The sequence below is a fragment of the Cinclus cinclus genome, chromosome 22 (assembly GCF_963662255.1).
Source record: "Cinclus cinclus chromosome 22, bCinCin1.1, whole genome shotgun sequence".
Lineage (NCBI taxonomy): Eukaryota > Metazoa > Chordata > Aves > Passeriformes > Cinclidae > Cinclus > Cinclus cinclus.
The window spans coordinates 3,958,928-3,986,536 of record NC_085067.1 but is presented as its reverse complement, the minus strand read 5'-3'; the positions used below and the strand labels follow the sequence as shown (position 1 = coordinate 3,986,536).

Here is a 27,609-nt window from a genome sequence, read left to right as displayed (position 1 = left end):
TTCACTAGTCTTTTTCTTAAAGAGTTGCCAATTATGAACAATTTCCCATCAATACAAAAATCTTCAGAGAAAACACCCTACACAAACCCTGCATCCTTAAGATCAACTTCTCCAAGATCTCAAAGGCAAAAACACTGCCAATCTCAATGCTGAGCAGGTAAGGAAGGACTGTATTCCCCATCTGTAGAGACTGGCTCTTACCGCAGATTTTAAGTCACTGATTGCTGGCTGCTTTTGGCTCCTTAATCCCTAAATCTCCACACTCTCTTCTTGAGGCTAATCCAGTTAAAACTCTCCTTTCCCTTTGGCTAGTGCCTTGCATAAATAACCACCTGAAGAGCAGAGCTGCAGAAGCCAATGCTCAGAGTATGGCACTTCCCAGAACTCTGTCCCACTGGAAGAGACCGCATAAAGTTCTTGTTGCTGCCTATGCCAGAAAAGGAAATCAAGATTAGCTAGGTAAGGGCAAAAGGCACTCCTTATGGATTGCTTAAATCAGCAGGAATCAATCATCCAGTCCAATCCAAATCCCCCAGTTGCTTTCTGCCTTAAGATAACTAGAAACAGGTTTATGTTATACTAAGATAAAGCAGCCTTAAACCAGAGTAAGCCCTTATGTGAAAACCTCCCCTTTTGGGGAAGAAAGGAGAACTTGCCTTTGAGGTCAGCTCTAAATGAGCTACAATTACAGCCGTATAGGCCACGTGGGATTTGGAAAAGCAACACGGATCAGCAAAAGAAAATCACCTCTGAAGACTCTGCCTGGCTGGTCTGGCCCAGGCAGCTCCCTTGGCACTGAGCCCGTGGCCAGGAGAGTGAAAGCAGCACTACGATGGGGAGCCAGCCCTCACCCTCAGCCTGCCAGGAGAGGCCAGTGACACACACAGTCCAGCACATGCAGACCACGAGGACAGTCTCACCATGCACACAACATCAACAGGCTGACCCAGCAACGATGTGTATTTGCTCAGCAGGAAAACAAAACACACCCGGTGAAGGCACAGAGGAATTTGACTCCTATAGTGCAGAGAAAGACAGGACAAATGGGTGAGTGAAAGTGTGCCTTTTCCTGACAGGTGAGACCCTACCCAATTCCAGTGGCACTTGTCCCTTGGGAGAGAGCCCTGAGTAACGTGGCACCATCCTCTGGGCAGGCTGTGAGCGGGTACAAGAGAAGTCCTTAAGCTGGGACAGGTTTTAGGTCAGTAACACAAGTGACCACACGGATCCTGTCCCCGCAGCCCCCACGTGTATCTGTGTGTCTTACTCTCACTGTGAAGCTGGGCCAGACGTTCTGGGGCAGCAGGCACTGCCTGCTAGAGTCAAAACACTGCACAAGGGCTCCCTGGTGCCTGCCAAGCTCTCCAAGCCATGCACTGGAGCCAGGACTCGGAGCATAAGCTCTTTGTGTTCCTGGTCATTCACAACCAAGGGAAAGAGAAATCTGGTTTTAAGGACTGTTTATCAGCCCAGTGCTTCCAAGATCCTCAGTCTCTAGAGTAGAGAAAATGAACAGCCCCCTCAGATTGCTGCCTAACCAAAGAGACAGCAAGCAGGACGTGCATTCTGCCTCTCAGGGTAAAGCAGGCACACTGAGTGAGGAGTGTGGGGTACGAGCACAAAGCAAGGAGCCTGCACAGCTCTGCAGGGCAGCACGTTTCCAACTCCATTCACGCGGATGTGGAAAGCCGCCGCTCAGTCTCTGGTGCATATTTAAATGCTCATTCTGAATGGCCAATTAGTCAGAAGTGGAATGTTTCTGCATTCACAGAGGAGCTATTTTAAGATTACATTATGCTCTCTGCTTCCATTAATAGGTACAAATATAAAAAAAGGAAAGGAGTTACACCCAGCAATGCATTTGTCTCAGACTTGAGCGCTGCATGACCAAAGTCCCAGCACCAGCACAGAAAGTTGATGAGATCTGTTAGTGACAGGCCACATTCTTCCTCATGGCTCCAGAGATCACCCAGTCATCAGGCTTGCCAAATCTCTGTGTTCACTGGTCACCTCTGCTGCAGGCCTGTCAACCTGCATCTTCTAGAGCTGTGTTAAACCTCCATGGAAATCACCAAACTGAAGAAGTTAAACCAGACTAGAGCAGCATCTCACGTGTCCTGCAGCTCTGTAGGAGGCTGACCCAGATACTCTCATTCCAGACACCACTTTCCCTGCTCGTGTTGCTCCCCAGTGCTGCCTTCACTCAACCATAACCAGTGCACATCTGTACCCCTCCAGTGCCTCTGGATCCCCTTCCAGGCCCTGGAGGACCACAGATATTTGACAAGCTGAAAGTTCACAGGAACTAATTTTGGAACAAATCGAGAACTCTCAGGTTTTTTAAGCTAACAAAACTCAAATCACTAAATGCTGTTCAGCTTTCATGAAAAACAAAGGCAGTTTTAGGGAAAATAGACGTTTACATTTGGCCAAGACCAACCCCTCCCAATCTCTCCTGCGCGTGTTAGGAATGCAGCTGTATCCATAATATCCACACACAATCATCCATCAACTCCTACATCCAGATTTGTTCCTTCCACCCTCTCCAAGCCTGGACTGTGATATCAGTGTTTGATCAGTGTGGTTTTCTGAAAGGGGGACTGGAGGAATAAGGAAGGGAAGCATGGATACAAACATTTTGGCAAACACCACACAGAAGCTCCATGCCAATGCCACAAAGGGTATTATTTTAATTCCAAAAATCAATAATTTTAACACAGGGCAGACTTAGTAGAGTCAGTTTTCTGTCAACAGTTTTGCTTTACTAACAGGTTTATTCAGATCATTTTGAAGATCAAAACCACAGAATCCAACAGGTACAGGTATAATAAATCCCATTAAAACCAGAGCAGGTCAGCCCTCTCATGAACTTAAGCTGTAGATCCTTCTAATACGGTTGAAGAAAGCTTGGATGCCCAGCCAAATGAGGATTCCTTCAGCTCACAGATCCACATCTTCTGAGCCAAATGGAAATACTGTATGAGCTAAGGAAAACAGAGTTTTGTATGTGGGTTGTTTGGTTTTTTGTTTAACAATGTGAAGAGCAAGCACAAAGTCTCAAATTATGCAGCAAAAATAAGAAAGAGCTGAAAATAAAATCTAACTTGAAGGAAAAAAGGTGATATAAAAACATTGTATTAAACCAATGTTACTTCAATGCTGGATTCAAATCTAAAGAAATGCTTAGCCCACACAGACATTAGAAAAAACAACAAAAAAAAACCCCTCACAGTATGGGAACTGTATAAAGGACAGCTCTGCTGAAACAATATTTATGGAAATGCAGAGGGGGAAATGCAGAGGACTGAACAGCAGTAGCAACACATGTACATATGTGTGTGTATGTATGTGTTTATTTAAATGAAAAACAGCTTTACATGGTGTCAGGAAAACAAACAGAAGGATACCCAATGCTGGGAGGTGCTGATTAAAACCAGCCTAGTATGAATTCTGACCTTGGGAGTCCTCAGTCCTGGGAGGGCTCTGCTTCCACTGGGCACAGACATCACAGGCAGGCAGTGGGACAAGGAGCTGGAGACTCACTGACAGCACTTCTAGCGCTTCAAAATTTTGCCCATTGTGGAGAAACCAAAAAATTCTTGGCACAGATGCAGTCATTTCAACTTTGTTCATTTTACTGTAGTAATAAAGATATTGCTTTACAGATACCACAGTTGATATAGGCAAAAAACAGGGATCAGAAAGACAGTTTCTAACTTTTTCAGTTAAAGCACACCTACCCATCAAGGATTAAAAAAAATCTCAACCCCTAGGATGTCAAGATATTTCTTTCACCAAAGCGCTGGGTTTTCCTGATTTTTTACAAGGACAGTAAGAGAAACTCAGCTTCTAATGCAGAAAACACTTCTGTGAAACTATGGAAGAGGCACAAAATCCTGGGTTGCATTTAACTAGGGAACAAGGTCACAAATTAATCAGTCTGAGAATTTCTGAGAGCTTAGCCCTGAATTAGTTCCCCATTTTTTTTTTCTCCCAAACCCCTCTACTATTTAGCTCAAAATGCAGCACCAACAAGAACACATGATAGAGCCTGCATTAGTACAGGCAAATACATGGCTGAAGTCACAGGAGCACATTCTTCAGAGCTCATAAACCATCACACGACAAACATCACAAGAAGTCAATTTACTAAACTAAATTTGAAGTTAATAATAATAATAAAACCCACAATGGGAATGTCTCTTAGTAAAGAAGAAGCTGCACTTGAAAAGACAGCAACAAACACAAAGCCAAAATCAGTTCTCATTTGAAACTTTTGATTTCTAGTGCTATACATGCAAGCCAATATTGCTTAAAAGTCCCTGATATATACTTGTAGTTACACAGCTTACAGCAAAAGCTGACCAGCAGCCAGTGAAGATCTTGTCAATATGCCTCTCACAAACATAAAAATATTGAATTTTATTGCGAGCACTTGAGCTAAATCTTTTCTGAGTCTACATCTCTGAAAACCAGCAGCCTGTTCACTTGCCATAAAGCTTAAAGGTATGAGCGACTTCTTTTTCAACAAGAGGACATGCAAGGCACAATCATCCTTAGCTGTCACAAAGTATTGACAGCTACTCAGAACACACACAAGCTCTGCTTCCAGCTGCAAGCAGACAAATGGAAATAAAAGCAGAACTGCCTCTTAACAAGATGTCATTGTACAAACTGATGTTCATGCTTTACCTGTATTGATTTCTGTACCAGGACAAAGGAACTTGTTTTTTAATTTCAAGAGCCATTTTCATTGGAAAAGTCTCAAAGCTATAAGAGCATTTAATCCTGACAATTTAATTAGGGATTGGTCCAATTCTAGTGCTCAGCATCCAGGGATCCTGAAGGCTCTTAACTGTTTAAAAAGGTTGTAGTGATCTGCAGGCCTACCATCAAACAGATCACTGTAGACTCATCCTTGGGATTAAGTCATCTCTATTTGTGAGCCCTTATGTGATGATCTGTTACAGAGCGTAAGTACTGCATGAAAGCCTCTTCAAGGCCTTCACCACCATCTGTGAATTACATTATTAACAATGGTATGAACTTCCTAAGAGCATCTGGTTCTCTCCCCACCCCCTTCTCAGATCACTGGGAAGAGCTCTTCAGTATCAAAACAGGCACAGGCAAAGCTGTTTTCCTCTTTTCCATGCTTCCCCACCTCCTCCCACCCTTCAGCAGAGAGGAGAGATGAGGCTCAGCTCTCCAATTCCATGCCCTGCATGTTTTCTGCACAACTTTGTTATTGTTAAATAAAGATGGACAAAAACAATTCCATCGTGTGTGTACCACAGGTATTTTACTGGGAAAAGCAGAAGTTTATTCCATCGTTTTGCAGAGGCAGCATCTGAAGTATGCTGAGCACTGTGCTGAGGCACAACGGGGACTGCACAGTCCCACCCCAGGACTCGCTTCCCACCAGCACAATTCCTGACATTAACCAAAACCAGGCAGCAGCCACTCAGCCAGCTTCAACAGTTACTGCTGGAGCAATAACTTTCTAGATGCAAAGAAGTATTTTGTCATCCCAATTCTTCTCCCACCAAGGATGTTTCAGAAGTTTATTCTGAAATCATGCCAGCCTCTTGTAAACAAGAAGGAGGAAGAAGCAGCATCGCCTGGGACATTGGAGCACTCTCCATGGAACTTTGCACAGAGTTCACACATCAAACAGCCTCCTTGGCTCTAAGGGATCATTTACTCTTGCAGGAACAGAGCCTTCCTATCTTGTTTACTACTGCTTGTTCTTCAAACCCAGCTTCTCCTCTTGCTCTCTAAGTAGGGCTTCTCGTTGCCTCAACTCTCTCTGCTCATCAGCAGCAGTTTTTCCATTCTGTTTTGCACAATACCATTCTTTAGTTGCACAACAGTTTGCAATTCAGGCATCATTACAACCCTGTAACACATAGCATCTTCCTCTGCCTTAAGTTAGCAGCAGTGTTTCTTAAAAGAAAAGAGCAACATTATGGACAGCTTCATAAAGAGTTGTGTTCAGAGGGAAACAGCATCCAAAACTAACAATCCTGCAATGTGCAGTAACAGGCAGAAAATATCGAGTAGGGGGAGGAAGACAAAGCTGTTTCTGCAAAAATGCACACAAACCCTTCTAACAAACTGTTTCTCTTATGCCCATGTTTCAAATAATCAGACACATACTGATGTGCTTGGACAGTTGCATCTAGAATGTGCTACTACTGTAATTAAAGGCAAATAAAAAACTTCTTCACATTTATAAAATAATAGGCAGTATTTGGGGTCACCCTCAGACCAATGTTGCCTGAATCCATGCTCTTTGTGTGGGCTGTAAGAGGAAGTCTGCAGTTACTGCTGACCTCAAGCTACAGGAGGGGAAGAATCCTCCAGGCCCCTTCTGCCAGGGTTTAATCTCATTATGGTCCCTCAGCTTTGGCGTCGGGCAGGTCAAAATGAAGATGGACCACTACTACCCAAACTTCTGGGAAAGCACATGGCTGTCTTTTTACACAGCCATTTAAAAAAGTCAAGGGAGCCACAAGAAAATTAAGCAAGTTTTATGAGTGGCTTTAGACAGATGGCTTGACAACAGAATCTTGTCTTATTCCCTGCAGCTTATTGGGAGGGTTGCAGGGGGAAGAAAAGTCAAGAAACTGGCAAGTCTTAGAACAAATTAGTGGCAATTAGAGATAGGCTCTGCCAAGCCCAGGTCCCAGCATACACTGGGAGCACAGTGTCCTATCAACAGGATCTTTATAACACTGGTATCTGGAACAGTAGCAACTAAAACTGGAATTAACTCCCATGTTTCAAACAGTATGTACAGGTGATTAATATTAATTAATCAAATTAATTAATATTTTGCTAAATCAGTGCATTGAATATTACCCGATGAGCTCATTTTTTGGAGGCAGTTCAAGGCCTCACTTCTAGGACTGATGTCAGTGTCACATGCTTGGAGAGGATCAGCCTGCAGCTGGATATTGTAAAGCCTTCTATTAGGAGCATAGAAAAGTCAGCGGATTTCAACAGCATCAACCAATGAATTTTTGTTTTATCACAACAATTTAGTCACACCAGACCCCACTGTCAATATCTCTGTGAGAATATCAGGCCATTTCAGACACTTCAAGTCACTAGACGGAAACTGAAGAGTGCAGCAACTGAGTTGTTTCAACAGAGAAAGTTGTGTTTCAACAGAAAAGGAAATCAACAGAAAGACAAGGAAACAGGAAACTCCAATTCAGACTGGTTCCTAATAAAATAATTAACCTTTGAGAAACTAAATTCAGCAGCTGTAAAAATACATAACCAAACAAACAGTAGCAGAGCAAAGGGTGTTGAGCATCAGTTGCACAAATGCTCCAGGCAGCAACATTCAACCCTGAGTTCAAATCCCATTCACTCACAGACCAACTGTGATGTCATCTTTTATTCTGACATAATGCAGGATGTCACTGAAGTTCAGTGGCAAGTGTTCATGCAGGATCTGTGAAGTCTCCACACTTTGATGCTCGCTGCTTGCACTTTGTACCAACAAGGGGGAACAGATTTGCATTACACAAATAAGCCGTGTCTTTATTGTGCAACCACATGCGACTTTTTTGGAGAAAAACAATGCTCAAATACAAGGAGTGCTTGTGTGCATCAGGCTGCAGAGTGGGTGGCAGTGATGTTGTCAGAAAGCACGGCACTGCTTACCTCCACACCCATTGACTTCAGCAGAAGGCTACATACGAAAACTCTCTGAAGATGAAGCTGAAGTGTTCCCTAACCCATGGCGCTGTCCATACACTATACTTAAGAAAGAGACAAAACAAAAACCACAGAAGTGAAGCAGCATGAAATTGCAGGGTTTGGGTTTTTAGTTTTTAAAGACTCTTGCAGTCCCTGTAAACCCATCAGTTGTGAGCAAGCCCTTCCCCACACTGCCCAAGCCTTTGCCATGTCTCGAATGTAGGATGAGAACCGTGGTATTTAATGCATGCTTAGAGTGCTCCCAGAAAACCTTGGATGAAGATGTTTTAAAGCTTCACGGTCAACTCAGCTGTTAAATTGTTCAGTGAGACTGCCTAGTCTAGCCAGGGGCTGTACCAAATCCCACAGCTCTCACATGCAGCACACGACACAGACCATTTTAAACATCCCTGAGAGCTTCTCTCCATGGAGTTCACAAACTTTGCATCGGTTTCATGGACACATCAGTTCATCCTCACCCAGGCTACTAATTCAATTTGTAATAGTTTTAAGAACAGCAGAGTCAAAGGGAAGAAGCCCTAAACCTCCATGAACATGAAGCCCATCCATAGGACTGCAGAGCAAGGAGCAGCTCAGGTCCTCCAGAGGAGCTGGCAGTAAGCAGATATTTGAACTGTAGTGTAGTTCCTCCTTGCACTCTGAACTTATGGGTAGATAAATAGGTGCACAGGCTGCAGATAGGGTCAGGGAAGGTTTCTATAACCAAGAAAAACTCAGAGTATTTCTTGCAGTTAACTCCAGAAGCATGTGACTATTTTCAGACTGTAGCTTTTATCCTGGTCACATAAAGACAAGACTAAAGGAAATAACAAGATCCTTACATGTCCAAGCTCTTATTTAGCTGCTTGTGGTTCAGCAAGGCATTCCCCCTCATTTTGAAATGAGGCTTCTAAATTCAGTGCACCCCGAAGATTTTAAAGTGAGAAGAATGCATCCTTCATTCCAAACTAACCCATCTGCAGCCAGAATTCCTCTGTACAGAATTCCATTTTTTCAGAGGTTTGAAGCTATTTGGCAGTTGTATGACGTTCAGACGAGCCTGTACATTTCTCTCTTTCTGCACATTTCTCTCTTTTTTTTTTTTTAATTTTAGACTTAATGTAGCATGTACTCTCAGAAAGGTTTACAATGCAGTCTTTTGTAGTTAACTTGCTCCAAGCTGGGCCACTGCCAGGTTGTTATCAATGACATTTTAAGGCAGATGAATGAAGTTCTTATTATGGTGACAGGCAGAATTGTGATATGTCACATGCATACACTGAAAGAAGAGAGCTTGCTATTAGTTTGTCAGGTTAATAAATAAATAGAGATTTAATGAATAAAAGCCTTTTATTAGGAAACAAATGAACAAAATTAATATTTAAAAAGCTTTAGTGGTTTAGAGCACCATTTAAAGTAAGATTATTCATTTCAGTCACAGCCACCATCATGGATTAGAGATTCTTGAACACAGCTTTCCCTCATAATTCTCTTATCATAGCAGTGCAAGGCAAAAAGCAAAGCTCTGCCTGCTGAACTGTTCAGGCCAGACTCAGTTTGAGATTGACAATACTGAAGGCCCGTGACAGCAAACATTCCTCTTACATCTTCAGGACTGCAGCTAAAGACTGCACCTGTTGGAAGAACTGCTGGTTCCTTATCACAGCAGGAAGTTCTCATGCTTTACAGAGTGCTTCCATACCACACAGAGCACTGAACCTGTGCCAAGCCACCAAGAGCAACAAACTATCAGCACTCAGCCAGGAAATCACTCCCCACCTGCCCCCAGAAAAGTCTCCACTAAAACCCTGCTGGTATCTCTCACCCTTCAGGGCTCTTCAGCATCTCCCACAGCATATGCAGAAAATTCAGCAACAAAGTGAAGTTTAAGGAGGGTGAGATAGTGTGTCCAGGATGTCCCACTTCCCAGAGAGCAAACGAAATTCTGACACAGGCAGATCACTTCTCACCTCAAGCTGTCTCTGTCATGTACTCCCTTTGGCTCAAGGCATTCTGTGCTCATCTGCCCTAAAAACAAACTTGCAAGTTTAAAATTTAAACAAGCTGAGTAATTTTGGGTTGGGTTTTGTGGGGCTGTTCAGTTTTGGTATTGTTGGGTTTTATTACTTTACTTTTTAAATAGGGCACTTCTCAAATTCATGACTAAAATGTGAACAAGTGCTCAAGCTTAAAAATTTATTTTGGCTCATGCCATCTTCTCCTCAAATACTGAAAAATGTTCTCAAACTTTTCCCTTCTCGTCAGGCCAAAGTCAAGTTTAAACTTTCTCAGTCATATGAGAAGCAGACAGAAACTGCCCCAAAATAACTGTCTCAGCCATGTATGGTCAACGTGAACAGATCTAAGTTAAACAGAGCTTCCTTCCCACCAGAGCAGTTTCTGGTTTGTGTGTAAGGGAGAAAAATTCCACTTCAAGGACCAGAAGTGTGGGTTGCAGAAGCATGTGGCACAGTTATCTTTGCAGCATGAAGCACAAGTTGAAACCAAGGATCTATAAAGTGTATGTGAAAAATACTCATTTCACCCACTGAGACTGTGCAAACTCCATTCCACTCATACTATAAACATTAACTTGTAATATTTCCCTTGCCTTAAAGTATCCTACAGCCATGCCCAACTTTTGGGAAGGGGGCTGAAAATATGCTCTGCTCATATTGGTTTTCCCTGATAGTCTCTTATTTGAGATTCAGGAGCAGAGCAGAAGCTGCACAGAAGGACAATTCCCTCCCAGCACCAAGGCAGCCACACAGCAAAGTGCTGAGGGATGCAGTGGCAGGCAAACACTAAAAGCAAGAGATAATATATTAATATTTGACTCCCGTGTGCAACTGTCCTGACAAGTTTATGTAATATTAAACTCAATCCACACTACAGGGGTAGCTGCTGTCTCAACATTCATTAAGAGGTGGAATTCAGGTTTACACATTTTATTAACTGCTGCCCAACCAAAAGGAGGAAGAAACACCACAAAGAACAAAATGGTGTAAAGTTGTCCTTTCTCACTTCACTTCTTGAAGCCACAAGCTTGCTCTCCCACATAAGCACAACTCAGCTGAAAAAAAAAGAAAAGAAAAAAAGAAAAAAAACCCACACAAACCAGAGCAAACTTCCAGTAAGGAAATTCATTAGACGTTACATAAGAAAAATATTTGGTCAGAGAGTGAATTAAATTGTTGTCAACCATTCTGCAATGTGAATGGGCAAAGGGGAGGACTGTCATTTCAAGGTTTGCACTTCACTCAGGAAGACAATACAGCACCTAGACCTAGGTAGCTGTTTCCTACCACATCTTGAAGCACTGTATTTAAATGCAGTGGTTACAGCATCTCTGAAGAACATGCCCAGAGCTGTTTGTCTTTAAACTATTTAAAACTGTTGAGGAGGATTGGGGAAAGGAAAACAAAACCAGAAAGACAACAACAGACACAAAGAACAACAAAAAAAGAATCAATCCTTATTCCAGAAACACCTTTATCTCACCACCTAGCACTTCCTCTTGTACCTAGGTTTAGCTCGTGTCTGTAGGTCAGAGAGCTGAGTCACTTCCCTGCCTGCCCCACAGCAACTCATGAGCTAAATTTCCAGTGTGACACCCTTTTTCCTCTTGAAGATGCTCCAGAACTCACAACTACTGCAAGGGAACAGCAGGTTCCAAAGGATACCTGCTCTCTTCAAGAAGCTCACAGACATCAGCTGACTCTGCAGTCCACTCAGGAGCTTCAGACCTGTGAGAAACTCCATTTTTAAATGGACTGAGTGAAAGGGTTGATCCTGCACCACTCAGAAGAGTCAGACTACCTCTAACTACCAACCAGCTCTCCTTTGAAAAGCAAAGCATTTTACACATGCAAGGCACATGATCTTTCCCTCCCTCTCATCAACCTGTAAAAAGGGTAGAGATGAAAAGCATGACATGTTTTGTTTCCGGGTTTTTTTCTGAAGAATCCTAATGTACACACTTCTCAGATGTCAGCTGAGGAAGCCAGTTCAACCAAGCCAGTTGAACAAGTCTTAAAAGTTCTTCCTACAATTTTAAATATAATAGTTCTGTACATCAAAACAGAAGGGACATGGTAGCAGCCAGTGAGAATAGGACAGACACAGTTCCCTGGAACAGGACTGGCTTTCCACATTAAAATTCACTTTTTGGATACTTAATTCAGTCAGAAGTTGCAGTCCAACTCCTGAGACAACATCTCTGGAATTTACTTCAAGATCTCCTGTGCTTCTCCACTGGTAGAGCAGTGGAAAGCTCAAGCATCAAAGCCACCTCCTGAGCTCTGGAATGAGCTCAGTACAGGGACAGTACGATCTGTGATAAAACACTTCTTTCAAAATAGGTCAGATTAATGTCTTTGATTACTTCAATACGAGAAGTTTACACTGTGGCCATAAGTTCCCCAGTAATTTCACCCTGAAATAGCCCCGACCAATGCGGTAACTTCATCATTTCCATGAAACCTCAGTTTAGGAGTCCCTTGGGAGGAGGAGGAGGTGCAGCAGGAGGAGCAGCGCACCCAGAAGCGGCGAGGAGCCACAAGCACAACGCCGAGTGCCAGGGGCGTTCCATTTACCGGGGCCATAAGGAGTTCACGTCACAGGGCATTTGCCAGGAGTTTCACGATCGCTGGCATGCACAGCAAGGGTGCGTCTCACCATGGAAGCAACAAGCTGTTCAACTGCCTGACTCATCTCACAGCAACGCTTTCTGCCTTCCGAGAGGAGAGCAGCCTGCAATGAGCAACGCTGATAAGATGCATATTCAGAGGAATTCTATTTGGGCAAAAAGCTATTGACACATTCAAACCCCTATATACAGAAGCCTGCCCAAATGCTGACTAAATCACATCAACACACACACTGTGATATTGCAGTATTGTGGTATGACATTTTGCAGATGGGCGGGTTGACAGTAATTTTATCAATTTATATGGCCCAACTCAGAAATGCAAAAATGGCTTTTAGCCCTCATAATTTTTTTTATCCCTTTAAACAGAGAGCTCCAGAGGAACAGCTTCCAGCTAAAATGCAAAAAACAAAGTGTGCCTTGCTTAAATCACTGACTACTTCCAATGGGTATCACCTCTTTCCTCTGCTGCTTCCAAGATTCCCCTTTTACACAAAAGATATGAGTTTCATTGTCACTACCTAATAATCAAATTAAAAGGACGATCAGGCAAAAAAAATGGCTGTAGTGGAGATATCTTTAATTCAGAGGCTGAACTAAACAGCTGGAACACCTGGAGCAGGCAGCTGACCAGCCAAGTGCTCTTGAGTGGCAGGGCCAGGTCATATGAAGGCAGCAGTGGTCACAGACCAGCAGCTCCATTTGTACTTCTTGCTAATGGCATCAGCAAGAGTCAGACACCAAGACTGCAAAGCCTACAAAGAGCCCCCTCCCTTCAGCTGGTCCTGGGAGGATGTGGTTTGTTGTGACTGAAGAATGAAACCCTGAGCTGCAGGCTGTGATCAGGGAGCAGCTACTCTGAGCTAAGCTGCCCAAAGGCTATTTTCCTTTTTTTTTTTTCTTTTTCATTTCCCAAGACAGAAGAGTTACAGCTTTAGATCTTTCAGGATTTTTTCCAGTAACTGGAAATCCTCAGGCATTACTCCTGCATAAAGGCAGCTTTCTTACACTAAAATATTTCCAGTAGACTGCTTTGTGGATGGCAGTCTCCGCTCAAAATAGCATTTTCCACTTAAATAAACATGTCATTGGCTCCCAGATCGACTGTAGATGCTACTGTACCCTGCCCTTTTCAACTTATTTTCATTTCTTAAACAACGAGGATCAATACTGGTCAGATAATGACTCATTACAGAATCACAAGCTGTTTGAATTTTCATATTACAAGCTCCTTTTCGAAACACAAGAATTTATGTACCACTGGAACTCAAGAAGTGAAAACTGAAATCAAGCTATCATTGAGATATGCTACAAAAGGAGTTAGATCTCTTAAATAAAGATTAAGATTTTTTTCCCACACTCTGCAAGTTTTAAGAATGTTTCTCTGTGGTTCTCAATGAGGCTCCAATTCCACTGTCATCATCCTCCTTCTCAGCTGCAAATACTGTTCTCAACTCTAAGGGGACATTGCATTACATGCAGATCCTAGAGGAAACCTGGTAAACATGAATACAACAGGCAGCAGATACTCCAGAGAAGGACAGGTCTTCTGTCAGTGTTTAACCATCAAACTGTTTTAGGAACTGGGGAGTCTCATCACACATGAATGCATTTACACACACAAAATTATCCGTGCTCCAACAGCCTGGTTTTGTCCAGCTGCAGAGAAATCATCTTTTAACAACACAGCATCACACCCAGCAAGAGGTGAAGGCCTCCTGGTTCCCTCACAAGGCTTTCAGGAGAAGGAGAAGTTTGAAAGACAGGAAGTTACAAATCACCTCACTGAACAGTTTTATCTCCCAAATGCTGACAGCTGGCACCAGAGGAAACAGGTACCTGTAGGGCACTACAAAGCAGGAATCAGCTCATTCTTCTGAGACACTGCTTCTGAAAACTTCAGTTTTCAGAATGAGCTCTGGCTACACCTGAAAGACATCAGCTGGAGAAAACCAAGAAACAAAAGATGATATGTACTGATCAGAGCATCTTTAAATATTACGCATTCCTAACTTTACTAAATATTTCATAAGAAGCTTCTGATCACCCAGTTACATTGTAGTTCCCTCCAAAAATCAACTCACCATAACCTTAGCCATGCAGCAGCAATCAAGATCTTAATTCATTAAAAAAAAGGAAAATAGAAAAATAAGCTCTATGTGAGATAGACTACATTTATCAATGATTAAGTAAACTCACAATGACCACATTAACAGCAATTACAAAACCAGGGGTAGAGAAATGTTATATTTAGATTCCCCATAAAGAAGTAGGGAAAATATTCCCTGTTCGCTGTACCAGCAAGGAGCTCCCAATCACATGACAGACACTCCCAAACACATTTCCAGGACTCTACTTCCTGCTCAAGCTGTTCTCCTGGGATTAGGGAGGGGAAGTCCAATGGTTTAGGTTTTAATTTGCTTTACATATTTTTTTTCCCAAACTGTGCATTTTAGAGCAATTTATATCCAGTATATTCTCTTTTTGGGTCAGTTGGTCCCTTGCAATAAAAGCATATTGTCTCCCTCAGGGTAGGGAAGACAAGTGAACTGCGAGAGCAGACAGGGCCAGATTGCCTGCCCAGTTTCTTCACTTCCCAGGAAAGAGATATAATAAAATAAAAAGGAAAATAACACTTTCCAGAAATTACAGATACAATTTTTTGGTAACTGTGCATCAAACATACTTTAAAAGGCCAAGTTCCAATAGATTACTTCCAATACAGGTAATTATCTGCTAAGAACTGCACTGAACAATCCATCAGCATTAGCACCAAGGACCTCATGGCATCTTTGTATTTTACTGTAGCACAGTCCTGTCTGCCACCACTTTCTGCTAACATGACACATCAGAAGACAACTGTTCTGCTGTAAGGACTGAAGGCTGCAGTCTTACTTCTCAAGAGTGACTGCATAACCAAAGGCCAAAACAAACAGCAAAAGTCTGGACAGACAATTACAGGAATTTTACAAGTCATCAAGCAACCAGAGGGCTGTAAATGTATAATCAACACTTTGCATGAACTACACTGAAATGAATGCTCGTGAGATGCTCTGTGGCAATGAGAACAAGATAAAAAGCTATAAATAAAAGCCATCCAATTTCAGAGTGATTCAGATCAGCTATTCCCCTGAATCCCTAAGAGCCAATTATAACAGTTTATAGGGCACACTTAATGCAAAAAATCCAGTTTGAGGACACTAATTTCACCCTTTCTCCTTGTCTGAGAAGTTTATTTCTGAAGCAAAAAGATATCAAATAATTTAAAAAGAGAATCCATTTCTGTCCTCAAAATTCTTAGTGACCTGGAAACAGAATTAGACATAGCCATATACTTGCACACTGACATGCTCTTCCCTTGCCCACAAGTTGAAGCAGCTAAGTTCCACCAGTTACCAATCTTTGCTCAGAAACAGCAAAGACAGACCCTTATACTATTGATAAAATTATTGAGCAAGATGAGCTTTCATTTAAAAGACTTGGAGACAGTCAAAGGAAGCTACCATCAGTTCACAACAGATTGTTTCAACGAATTTGACTTAAAACTGAAAGAACCAAGTCTACCTGCTGCAGGTTGACAGGGACCCATCAGAATGGAAAGTATGGCAGGCTTAGGAACAAAGCCTTCTTTCTTAAGGACTAAAAATGTGTCTGCCCTGCTCACAAACCCCCAGCAACTGAGCAAGGAGAATCATCTGAAACGATACTAAAGTTTTCATTACGAAGCAAGAAGTTTGTGGCAAAGGAGGAACATGAATGAGCTGTAACAGAAGGAGGGAGAAACAACCCACCCCAGATATCTAAGAAGCTAAAAGGCCAGCCCAATCCTGAAGTGTGGTTAGGAAGTTGCAACAGGAAATGCAGAAGTGTTCAAACAATAGCAGTTAAGATCGTGATGAAAATCAAGTTCACTTTACACTGCAAGAGAAGTCTAAGAAAGCAGAAGTAATTACAAGGCCCAAAACCAGGCCAGGAATATGCCACACACTTATTTCTAGTACAGAATACACTTCCATAACATGGGAGAAAGGGAATACAGATACATAAACCCAAGGCTGCACCCTCTGGATTTATCCGGCTCCACGGGGAGTTGTTTTTATATTTAACAACTAAGTAGTATCCAAATATCAGCACGGTTTCAATTTAAATTAACTGGCTGGGAAACAGCATGGCTGTTGCAGATGGAAAAGCTTTAGAGAATGTAACTAATTGTTCATATAAAATATTTAACAAAGGGAGGGTCTATGCATCCAGGCAGGAGAAAGAAGGAAGATGCATCCAAGTGGGAGAAAGAAGGAAGATGCCAAGAGAGACCTATCCTCACTAGATGCATTCAATGCTATAAATATATGAGAAAAGGAATAGTGGAAAGGGAAGTCAGAGGGGGAAGAAATCTCTGAAGTAATGCAGCACATTAATATTTATAGCAGGTAAGTATAAGCAAAATTAATCTGTGTTGCTAAGTAAACATACTTTAGGAGAGACATGTGAATGAAAGACAGGGAAAAATAGAGGTAAGTGTTCTGACAGCTAAAATGCCATTGGGGCAGGCAGGACCTGTCAAGTAGCTGATCTGGTTTCAGAAAAGGTTACCTAACACAACAAGAAATATTTTCAGAGTAGTATGCTTTTTCAGTCCCCCCCCCCCCACTGAGGATGGAAGCCACTGGGATTTCAACTGTTCTCTTCCTCCAAACATTTGCAAACCAGGCACAACAGCAGTGCGATAATGCATGAGGTTTTTTAAGGATAAATGCTAACTTAGAACTACGTGTACAGAACTGAAAGCAAAGCTATTTTCATTCTCATCCTTGACTACATCAGAAACGGCACATAGGGGGTAGGCAGCAGCTTAAGGGGTTAACATGCAGGGGTTTATAATAGATAAGTACAAACAACAAACAAAACAACAGCCAAGTTTAAAGAGCATGGAAAGGCAGAAGCCTTCGGAGCCACCTGCCCAACCCAGGGCAGCAATGGAAGCATCTGTCCTGCTGCACATCTCACTCAGGGATTTGGAATCTGGCCGTTCTGTGTCTCTCCGGGGTCTGACACAGCCTATTGAAGATTAGATGCACCGTTCTAAAAAAAGGGGGAGAAAATCACCTTAGCTGCCCGCAAAAGCAGAGGCGGGCACTGGGGATACCCAGAGGGTGCTGTCAGAGGAGATCAGCTGAGCACGGCCGGAGCCCCAACCGAGTCAGGTCGTTTCCACACACGTTTCCCGCCTCTCCCACCGCATACAATGAACACAGAATAAACCGGGCGGGTTTATGGACAGCCCCGCGCCGCCCCATCCTTCACAGAGGAGCTGGGTATGACCGGGACCCTGCGATACCACGAGGGCTGGGAGGGAGCTGCCCTGCCCCAGCCCAGGCCTGCTGAGGGGCACCGGGACCCCCGCCCGTCCCCTCGGCTGTCAGCAGGCCACAGCCCAGGGGTGTGTGAGCCCCGTTCCCGGGCACCGCGGGCCCGCATCGCCCCCGGCCCGGACACCGGCGGCACCGGGGGGTGAGGCGGAGGGGGCGTGGCGCATGCGCAGCGCCGCGCGCTGGACCCCAACGGCCGCCGAGCCCCGCGCTGCCCTCAGCGCCCGCCGGGACTCACCGAGGCGCAGGGGCTGGAGGTGGCGCTGGGGGTAGGCGAGCGCTGCACCGTGACCAGAGCCATCGAGGCGCGGCGGGGCCCCCCCGTCCGGCCGTCCGGCGGGGGGCTCACTCCATGGCGGGGACAGGGGAGGGAAGCGGAGCGGAGGTGGCGGCGGCGGCCGCAGGGGGCGGCAGCGGCAGCAGCTCCGCGCGCGCCCGCGGCCTCTCGCCGACTGAGGCGCGGCGGGGCCGGGCCGGCCGGGCACAATGAGGCGCCAGCGCGCACGCGCCGGCTGTCAGCGCGCGCGGGGCGCCTCCCCCTGGCGGCCGCGCTGCTTTAACCCCCGCGGCGCCGGCGGCCCCTGAGGGGTCCCGACACCTCCAGTCCCGGTCCCTGAGGGGGCTGCGATGGACGGGAGGGACCGACATCCTTCTCTCGATCTCTGAGGGGGTGCGATGGGCTGGGGGACCTCGACATCCTCACTCCGCTCCGTGAGAGGGCTGCGATGGGCTGGAGGGGCTTGACATCCTTAACCCAGTCCCTGAGGAGGCTGTAATGGGCAGGGGGGTCCTGGCATCCCGGTCCCTGAGGGGGCTACAATGGGCAGGGGGGTCCTGGCATCCCCACTTCATCCCTGAGGGGCTACAATGGGCGGGGGGGGGGGGCCTGCGTCCCCATCCGGGTCCATAATGGGGCTATAATGGGCGGGGGGGGGCCTGGCATCCCCACTTCATCCCTGAGGGGGCTACAATGGGCAGGAGGGCCTTGGTATTCCTCATTCCATCCCTGAGGGATTGGAGGTGCCCCGGCATTCTCCCCCCGGCTGCTGAAGGGTTCCTCAGCCTCATAGGTGGCTTTTATTAATGTATGTCAGCAGGGCATCCTCAGTGTGCCTCCTGGTTGGTGATGGTTTGTGGAATCCCATCCCACTGGGAGCCGTGATAGTGAGTGATAATGGCAACCCCTGGTGCACGTTGGCATTAATGGTCACGTAATGTGGCTTTTCCTTGGATTAGGCAGCAATAGTAACTCCATAATGAAATCCACCTCTTTGTACATCAATGCGCATACCCAAACACTAAAAAACAAGTCTAATGATTGCATCTTAGGCATTCAGACATTCAAAGATGCAGAGCTGTTTGGTGTTTGGGGGTCTGAAGAGCTATCAAAGGGTCAAGTGCTATTAAATTTAATTTGCTTTTCAGTTTCAGCCTGGTGTCACCAAATTCATGGGAAGGAAGTATTTCGGATCAAGAATCTACAAAATTCATGAGTAGGAGGTGACTGGGATCAAGAATTATCTTGGTTATTGAATGACAACATTACATATGATTGTTGTAATCATGATTACATGATTATATATGACTGTTCTGAGCATTAAACTCTTTGTCAGGAGTGTGTATCAACCCATAGATTCCATTTAAGCACATGGCTGATGCTGCTACATTCTGTTCCTCAGCTGACAGCACTTTTTCCCTGTAAATTTAAGAACTGGAGAAACCACATGGTCTCTCTCTAGATTATTCCCCAGATAAAATAATGATCAGGGAGGCTCCTGTAGCTGGGCTTGGCTGCAATGAAGAAGTCAGGCTTGCTAGTGGGGCATTTTACCTTCTGGTAGATGGGTGAGGATGGAGGACAAGGCATGGAGGACAGGCTCTGTAAACTGAGTTTGCAGAGTAGGCTGCACAGCAAGCCAGAGTCTTGAACATGCAAATAATAGGGTTGTTTTCAGGCCCATAGCTCATGCTCAGATATGTCTGCAGTGATAGAGAGGATGGACAGAAGACTAAAGTTCCCAGAGTATTGTAGCAGTTCTCTCACCTGAGACTGGGAGGGGATTCTGGATTTTGATCAAGTCATGCAGGGATTACTATCAAGAAATGATTATTTAAACCAGGTTCCAAAGTAGTCTTTTGTGTAATTTTCATACACCCTGTAGATCTTACAGGTATTTGAACAGCAAACACTTTTAAAAAAACATTTACCACAGGTAAACAAAGGAATTGCTATCTACAGTTCACTAAAAGTCCAACATATCAGTTATTAGCTACAACAACCACAAATTGTGATAGTACTCTAGCCTCTAGAAAGGTGTAATTTGCATGTGCAGTTTTATTTTAGCAGCAGAATTTAAGTGTGGAGAAGGAAGCTATAAGGCAGATGTATTGGGATTGAAAAGAGCAATTAGAGGGCAGGCTGTGGTCACAGCATCAGGGCTGGTACAAAAAACAGACTGGAAGTCTGTGGCCTTATTCTTTCCTGTGCTGGCAGCACTGTGGTCAGCACCTGCTGCTTCAGCCCAGGGTAGCATTTAAAAGAACTGGAGCTGTACATGAGCTGGTTTTGTACACATTTCCAAAACTGACTATTTAATACACTGCAAACATTTCCCTGGCTAACACAACTTATTATTACTACATGTTAGAGCTTTTATTGCATAATCTTGGCATCAGCTGCAAAAGACAACAGAGTGCTCCCAAAATGTATCTTACACAGAAAAAAAAGAAAATATAGAAGAGGCAATTCCAGCAAAACATCTGTGATGACATATTCAGCCCATTATTTTGTCAACAGTGCAAGTATTTGGTGGCATAATAAAAGAATACACTTTGTTTAGCAAAAACATTAAGGGATAGCAGCCAAGTTAGGGTACAATTAAAGGTTTGCTTAACCCACGGGATTTCACTTCCAGAAAAATAAAAATAGAGCTGTTTCAATCCATCCTTCTAAGTTCTAGTTGTGCATTCTTGTTTGGGGGTTGAAAAAAATCACCTTTTTTTTAATTTATGTTTCATTCTCAAAAAGTTTTGTAAGTTAATCATAATAGCAACAGAATTCTGAATTGCAAAGGGGAAAAACCAAGCCCACCTGGGAGAAGAGATAACAGGAATTAATCATGTGCAAACTGCTTTGAGGAAAAAGTGCACAATCCAGTTTAAAGCCTCATTTTAAATTACTCCTGTGCACTAATTTTCTGCTTCATTTTGTTAACATAATTGATGCTAGACTTCAACACATCTTGGAAATGCACTGTAGTTAGCATATTTCCTTCTGATACATTTCTCCAAATAAATAGCAAAGAACTGATAATTTATTACAGTGTATTTTTCACATGAAAGTTGACCTCTATGTCAATGTTTCTTACAGGCTATCCCATGAAATGAAGACTAAAAAGGGCAAGGCACCTTGCAGCTGTTTCAATGAAAAATACCATAGATAAAGCCACAGTTCAGTTTTCCTGCAGGTAGGGAGTCCTAAGGTTTTGCCACTTCCAGTATAAAATACAAAGAAAGAAACAGCATTGGATAAACCTCATTTCCTGGCAGAAATTGCTATAAGTTTCTCAGCTGGAAGTTGTGCCTAACCCATGGGAATTGCTGAACAGGCACCTGATTTACATTCATGTAAATGAGTGCAGAATGCCTGTCGTAGAGTGTTTGTCTTTTGCCTCCTCCTTTCCCTGTCATGTTATTCTTCAAAGAATGTAGGAGAGATTATGAAAAGGGATTCATCAAATTCCTTTAGATTCAGGTTTAAAAGCAGTCTGACAAAATGGCACCGTGCACTCCCCGCTCATTAGTTCTTGTGTGCCTTTCCTGCAAAGCTCTTCAAAGCAACACAAGAAAGACTGAAAATGTTTAAATTGAGTTTGTAATTAATTTCTTTTTATGTCTGAGATCCTCACATCTGGTTAGCATAGTCCTCCCTTGAGCTGGTAATGGACTTGAGACAGTTCTGGACTATGTGAACCTTAAATCTGAAGGCAACCTGTCACTGGCACCTGTGGATTCTCTCTCAATGTGTGCCCTTAATGTTCTCTGTTGCTATTCATAGTCCTTATTTTATTTTATTTTATTTTCAGTCATGTAATGCAATGTTCTAAGTTCAGTACAGAAGAGTCTGTTGGGCTGTGCCAAAGCCAAAAGAACCTACAGCAATTCTGATAGTGGAAAGACATAGCAACCTTTGGGATTATTGCTTAGCAACTGCAAACACACAGAGGAGTAAAACTCACAGCCCAGCTCCACAGCAAGTCTGAGAAATCCCTAATTCACATCAAGATTTTTAATGGTTGAGAACAGATGGACATTAAGTTCCTGTTGATTTGCAAAGCCACTTTGAATGCAGGAGGAATAAGATCTATTTTGATACCTGCTCCACAGGTAAGAAAAACAGTTCTTCAAAGCTTCAGAAAGCAAAGGAGAAAATGCTTTTAAATTTTAATTGTATTGAAAAGGTAATGTATGAAAAGGGTATTGGGCTTTTTCTGATGACATAAATATGCTCTATGAAACACATGAGGGAAAGGCAAAATTATTTCTGAGCATTAGAATGCCAAAAAGATTGGACTTTGTTTTTGAAAGGACTTTTATAGCTCAAACACCTCAAAAATATTTACCTAAATAAACTTTAGTCTTTCCTGGCTTTATTCCACCCATCAAAATTCTCAAATAGAATAACAATGAAACCATAAGAATATTGTTTATGAGCAGATTTGGGTTTTATACAGAAAACACAGAGAGAATCTTTCTGTACCTGCAGGGATTCCAGCAAGAGTATTTTTCTCACAGAAAAGGAGATGGAGAAGTGGCATCCTACTAAATAATGGAAAGCTTATCTTGCCTTCAGCTTGAACAAAGGCTTACAGGAAACTTTATATCACACTTCAAATTTCCTGCATGTTTCTAGAGCTTGCCTCCATGCTCCATGCTTGCTGCTATTTGGGCTCCATTTGGGAATGCCATAGGCCCTGAGAGTTCTCAATATTATTGTAAAATCATAGACTCACAGAATGATTAAGTTTGAAAAAGACCTCCAAGATCGTTGAATCCAGCATTTGACCAAACACCACGATGTCAATGTGACCAGGGCACTGAATGCCATGTCCAGTTGTTTCTTGAACACTTCCAAGGATCCTAGCTCCATCCCTTCCAATGCCTGACCACCCTTTCAGTGGAGAAATTCTTCCTTATGGGCCAAATTCTCAACTAATGAAAATTAGCACTGAAAGTTCTGAGCCAATGGAGTCTTACCCATTGTGTGTCTCTGTAATCCTCCACAAATCCCAAATTTCATGTGCTGATTGTAACATTCCTTTGTTGTTTATTTTTTGTGTTTGTTCTTCCATACCCTGTTAGTCTTCTTCATCTGTACTGCATTAAAGCACTGGGCACAGTTCTCCATGCTCTGCTTCCATTCCTGGAAATACGTGGATGCCATGGAATTGAGACAGAACAGTCACACTGGTTGTTTCATGTTTTGTTTTGGTCAGGGACATGGAGATCCTTACAAACATTTACTAATCCTTAAAACCATCCTAACAAAAGGTTGAGAGCAGTGTAGAAAACATATTAATTATCCTTCAGAAACAGCCACCTCATGAAGGAGAGTGCAGTTGTCACTTTAACATTGCACAGAAACTGCAGAGGGTTTCATAAAGAATGTTTAAGAAATAACATAAGTATTTGAAACTACAAGAACAGTTTATTTTGGCACAACAAAACCAGCTGATTTGGAATGTGACCAGAACATTTGGTTAACACCCTGCTTTGAACCAAGGAGTCTGGTTTTACAGTTTATTGAAAAGAACACCTAAGCAAGGAACAATTCCACAGAGTGGACAGGTTTCCCTTTCCATCAGTGTAAATCCAGATTCCTTTCTAGATCACATCCTTTGGTGGCAAAACCAACTGCCAACCTAAAACCTTCTCTGTGGGTCAGGTAGGCAGCCTGAGCCAGAAATCCATCCCATTCCCAGCATAAATGGACATTTGGAAAAAAATTACTAGAAGATGCCAACAAGCCCATTGAGAAAACAAACCTAGAAATTTAGTGCTGTGAAGTATTCCCCCCATCCAGGCAGTATTTGTACTCCAACAGTGTTAATGAACCAGAAGGTCAACATATTCATAATTAAATTTGTGTGCCAGTAGGGCTGTAGATCACATTTATGCATTTCCTGGAAGGCTGAACAGCTTCAGAACAGCTACAAATGCTTAAACAGGAAGAGCAATACATATCAAAAGCAATGCTATTGCTATGGATACTGAAAGGCCTCAATGAAAAGCACTTTTAAATATAACTTGAAGAGGGTAGTGTGGCAACAAGTTCAGAGTGGAGTTTCATTTCTAATTTGGAATGGTGTTAGATTATTTTTTAATATCACCATTTCCTTGCTGTTGTTTAACACTGTGCTGGGGGATTTGCAGTGTGCAGCTGATTTTTCATGCTTTTAATCAAGTAGTAGCCAGTTTTCTGTTTCCATTCTGTGTGTGTGTAAATCCCATTCCAAATGCAGACAGTTATGCATGGAGACATATAGGAGCATTTTTCAAATTGTGCCTTGTGAGCAGCTCAGTTTCTTCCTGATATTTCACAGAATGAACATTTTGAGTAGTGAAGTTCTTGAAATCATAAATAGAATATTCTTTTACAGAGTGATCTACAACATAAAGTGCTTGTGAACAACTTAATCATAGGATCCATGGTATAGGTTTATCTTTTCTATAGAAAGGATATGCATGCATACATACACCTGTGTCCTTGTTATCTTAACAAAATGTTCAGAGCAAAAAACAGTTGCCACAGTTGAAGTTAAGTAGTTTGTGGGACAAACTTCTTCACTGTTCTTCACAGCCTCAGAAAGGAGAGAAAGCATGTAGAGGAATCTTGCTCCTGGGTATCTGGAATTTTCCATTACTTGCTTCCTTTGTGTCATATCCACTGGATTTCCTGGAGGCAGGGAATGGACCTAAACAAAATTAATATGCTGGGGGGTGAGAGGATTCCACTAGTTGGAACTGGGGGACAAGTTCCAAGCACTGTTCACTGCTTGGTTTCTGAGTCTCTAAGTGACCTAGAATTAATCATTCCCCTTTTGTGTCTCAGTTTCTTCTGCCCTAAGAAAGGAACACACTCATTTAGTTGCTCTGTCTCCAAGGGCTGTTGTGATACATAATTAATCTTTATAAATCATTTACTGATCTTTGAAGCAAAGGCTCTGTATTTATTTAAGAGTACAAAGCAGCAGTAACAGAATAAAAAAGGAACATAGAAAAAATATTAGTTAATGAAGAACAATAGACTATTCCTGTATTATCTGTTAGGGCACTGCTGCATCTTTTGGCATTATATAACAGCTGCTTTTTTTCCTATGTCACAGTTATTGAGGTATGGCTGCTCAGCTGGAAGAATCAGATCCTGAACTTGGACATAAGGATGGGACTGCAACAGAGATGGAAAGCAACCAGGGTGGTGATGAACTGCCATGTCCTAGTAATTACACTACATGGAAAGAGTGTTTTCTTGAAAAGGTACAACAAAGGTGTCTGAGTCTGCAGGAGAAAAAGGTGAGGTTGGTTCAAGCACAAAAGGCAGAAGAAGCAAAGGTGAGGAGGAGAGAACCCGGGGACTGGCTGGCCAGAGAGTGGTACAATGAGGAGAAGGAGACACTCGATACTCGCATCTATCTGCTCGACAGCCTCCTCCCTACATTAATCCCAGGAGTAGCAAATTTGCTAATGGAAGTGGAAAGAAACCATGTGCTTGTATCAGACCAAGAACCAACCAGATTTAACCCCATTAATTATCTTGGAGAATACCTGATGAGGCATAACCCTCAGTATAATGTTCCTACAAAACCAGGCCCGTACCCGAGAGAAATTCAGGTGGTTTCAGAAGAGCTCAAGTCTTTGAGGCAAGGCACAACATCACAGAGGTGAGAGCACTGACAGTGTGGCTGGTCACAAGGCCAGAGCTGGTGTCTTGGTCTCTGTTTTACAAAAGGAATGGTGTCCCTGAAGCCTGGCTGGCAGAATCTTGAGCAAAACACACCTTGTGGAGTGCAGTGCTAGGGATGGTATTTGTCCCATAAAAACTTGAGAAGCAGGACAAATGCCAGAACATGGCCCACGAAATGAAACACTAGTTATTCCTGTTTAAGGCAATATTTTGCCCTTCACAAGGATATAATTCCTTCTTAGACTCTATCTTAATTACACATGAGCAATGCAAACTGCTTCCAAACCGGTCTAGCTTAGTGACAGCAGCTCTTTGGGACAGGTGGCAGTATCAAAAGTCTGGAGACTCTTCAGATCATATCTTCTCTAGCCTTCCAAACTTAATAAAAACATAATCTTTTTCCTCCTTCAGGATGATTTCTCTTGACCAAGCCAACAATGTTGTCCTGGCACATTGTAGAAACTCCTCCTGGGATTTTTATTAAGGCTTTCCTTTTATATTCTGTTTTTCCTTTTAAAGTAGAAACTGTTTTGTATTTTGTTCTGTTGCTTATTTTTAGGCTGTTTGCTTTAGTGCAATACTTAATGAATATTGGAACAGGGTTCCATAGCACTTCACAAAATGCTAAGCCTAGAATGTGAGAGCATTAGATGAACAATAATGCTTTCTTTTCATTGCTCTGTTCAGGAAAATATAGATGTGAACTTTTCAGTTCAGAGATGATCCAGAGGTGATTGTGATTAATGTCAAAATTACTCATTCACTACTAGATCACTTTATTCTGTATCTGTGTTTGTAGAATAATGACTTCTCTTTGAATGACTCTCTATTTGCATAAATAGTGCATACACCTTGAAAATTGGTTTCAGTGTCAGGAATTCAGGAAGCAAAATGTTGAGATGGCTTATGCATAAACCCTAAATGAAGACAATTGAAGTTCCCAGTATTATACTGCTTAAAAGGATATGTTAAGTCTATCTATCTGAGTTTCTGTCTCCACATTTCCATTAAACATACTGCTGCAGTTTGTAGGAACATGCCTGATGTGAATACAACAAAGCAGTGTGAGAAGTGAATTTCATACAGTCACTGGTAATTTCAGTTTTATTTTCTATTTTTAAAATGTTGGTCTACTGAAACAAATGAGCTAGGGAAATATGTCTTTTAGTGCATTTTCACTCAAGCACAGGTTGTTCTCGGGGGGATGTTTAGGATGTCAGCCTTGCCACACCTTTGCTGTGGGAACAGTTTTATCATTCCTGTTGCTTCATAGAGGGACACCTGGATGCAGGACCATATCTCAGTTCTATTTTGAAAAAGTAATTTAACTAAAATACATAAAATATTCTGGGGGTTTTGACTGGACTTTGGTTCTGTTTTATGGGCTTATTTTCCCCTTCTAAAATACTCTTGGCTTTCATTGCAAATCGGAGCTTGTTTCTAGAGAGGACAGATTTTGCTGTTGAATGCAAAGTGTTGGCTGCTCATGACCTTTTATCTTGACCTTGGCTGTTAAGCCCATCTTTACATTTGGAGACAGGTTCTCAATTTGTAGCTCTCAGAGCTGAGTCAAAGGAAGTGACTATCAAGACTTACAGAAATAAATATCTCCATAGACAGCATTGCCAGGGGGGTTCCGTAATCATGGCTGTAGCAGGTTTTGCATATCCACTGGTAGTAGTATCATGGGATTTACATTCACAGCAGCTCTGGATTTACATATTTGTGATGGCTGTATTGTGGGATTTGCATGAGATTCTTAAATCACAGCAACACAGGATTTTAACAACACCACACAGAAGTGAGACTCCTTATGTGAGTCACTGGATTTCAAACAGGCCAGAATTTTTACAAGAGTAATACCAGTTCATGCTCAGTACCTCTCACATAAAGCACCAGAAAGGTGAGGAATTAAATTC

The 27,609-nt window shown here is 42.8% G+C and overlaps 2 protein-coding genes across 2 annotated transcripts in view; one reads left to right on the top strand and one right to left on the bottom strand.

The window, feature by feature from the left end:
• SSH2 (slingshot protein phosphatase 2) overlaps positions 1 to 18,043 on the bottom strand; it is a 90,874-nt gene extending 72,831 nt beyond the window's left edge. Inside the window, exon 1 of the mRNA XM_062507252.1 lies at positions 17,966 to 18,043. Within this exon, the coding sequence (XP_062363236.1) occupies positions 17,966 to 18,028 (63 nt within the window). The 5' untranslated portion in view covers positions 18,029 to 18,043. The remainder of the gene's footprint in view (positions 1 to 17,965) is intronic.
• A 7,142-nt stretch (positions 18,044 to 25,185) lies between these two features.
• EFCAB5 (EF-hand calcium binding domain 5) overlaps positions 25,186 to 27,609 on the top strand; it is a 28,979-nt gene continuing 26,555 nt past the window's right edge. Inside the window, exon 1 of the mRNA XM_062506934.1 lies at positions 25,186 to 25,667. Within this exon, the coding sequence (XP_062362918.1) occupies positions 25,186 to 25,667 (482 nt within the window). The remainder of the gene's footprint in view (positions 25,668 to 27,609) is intronic.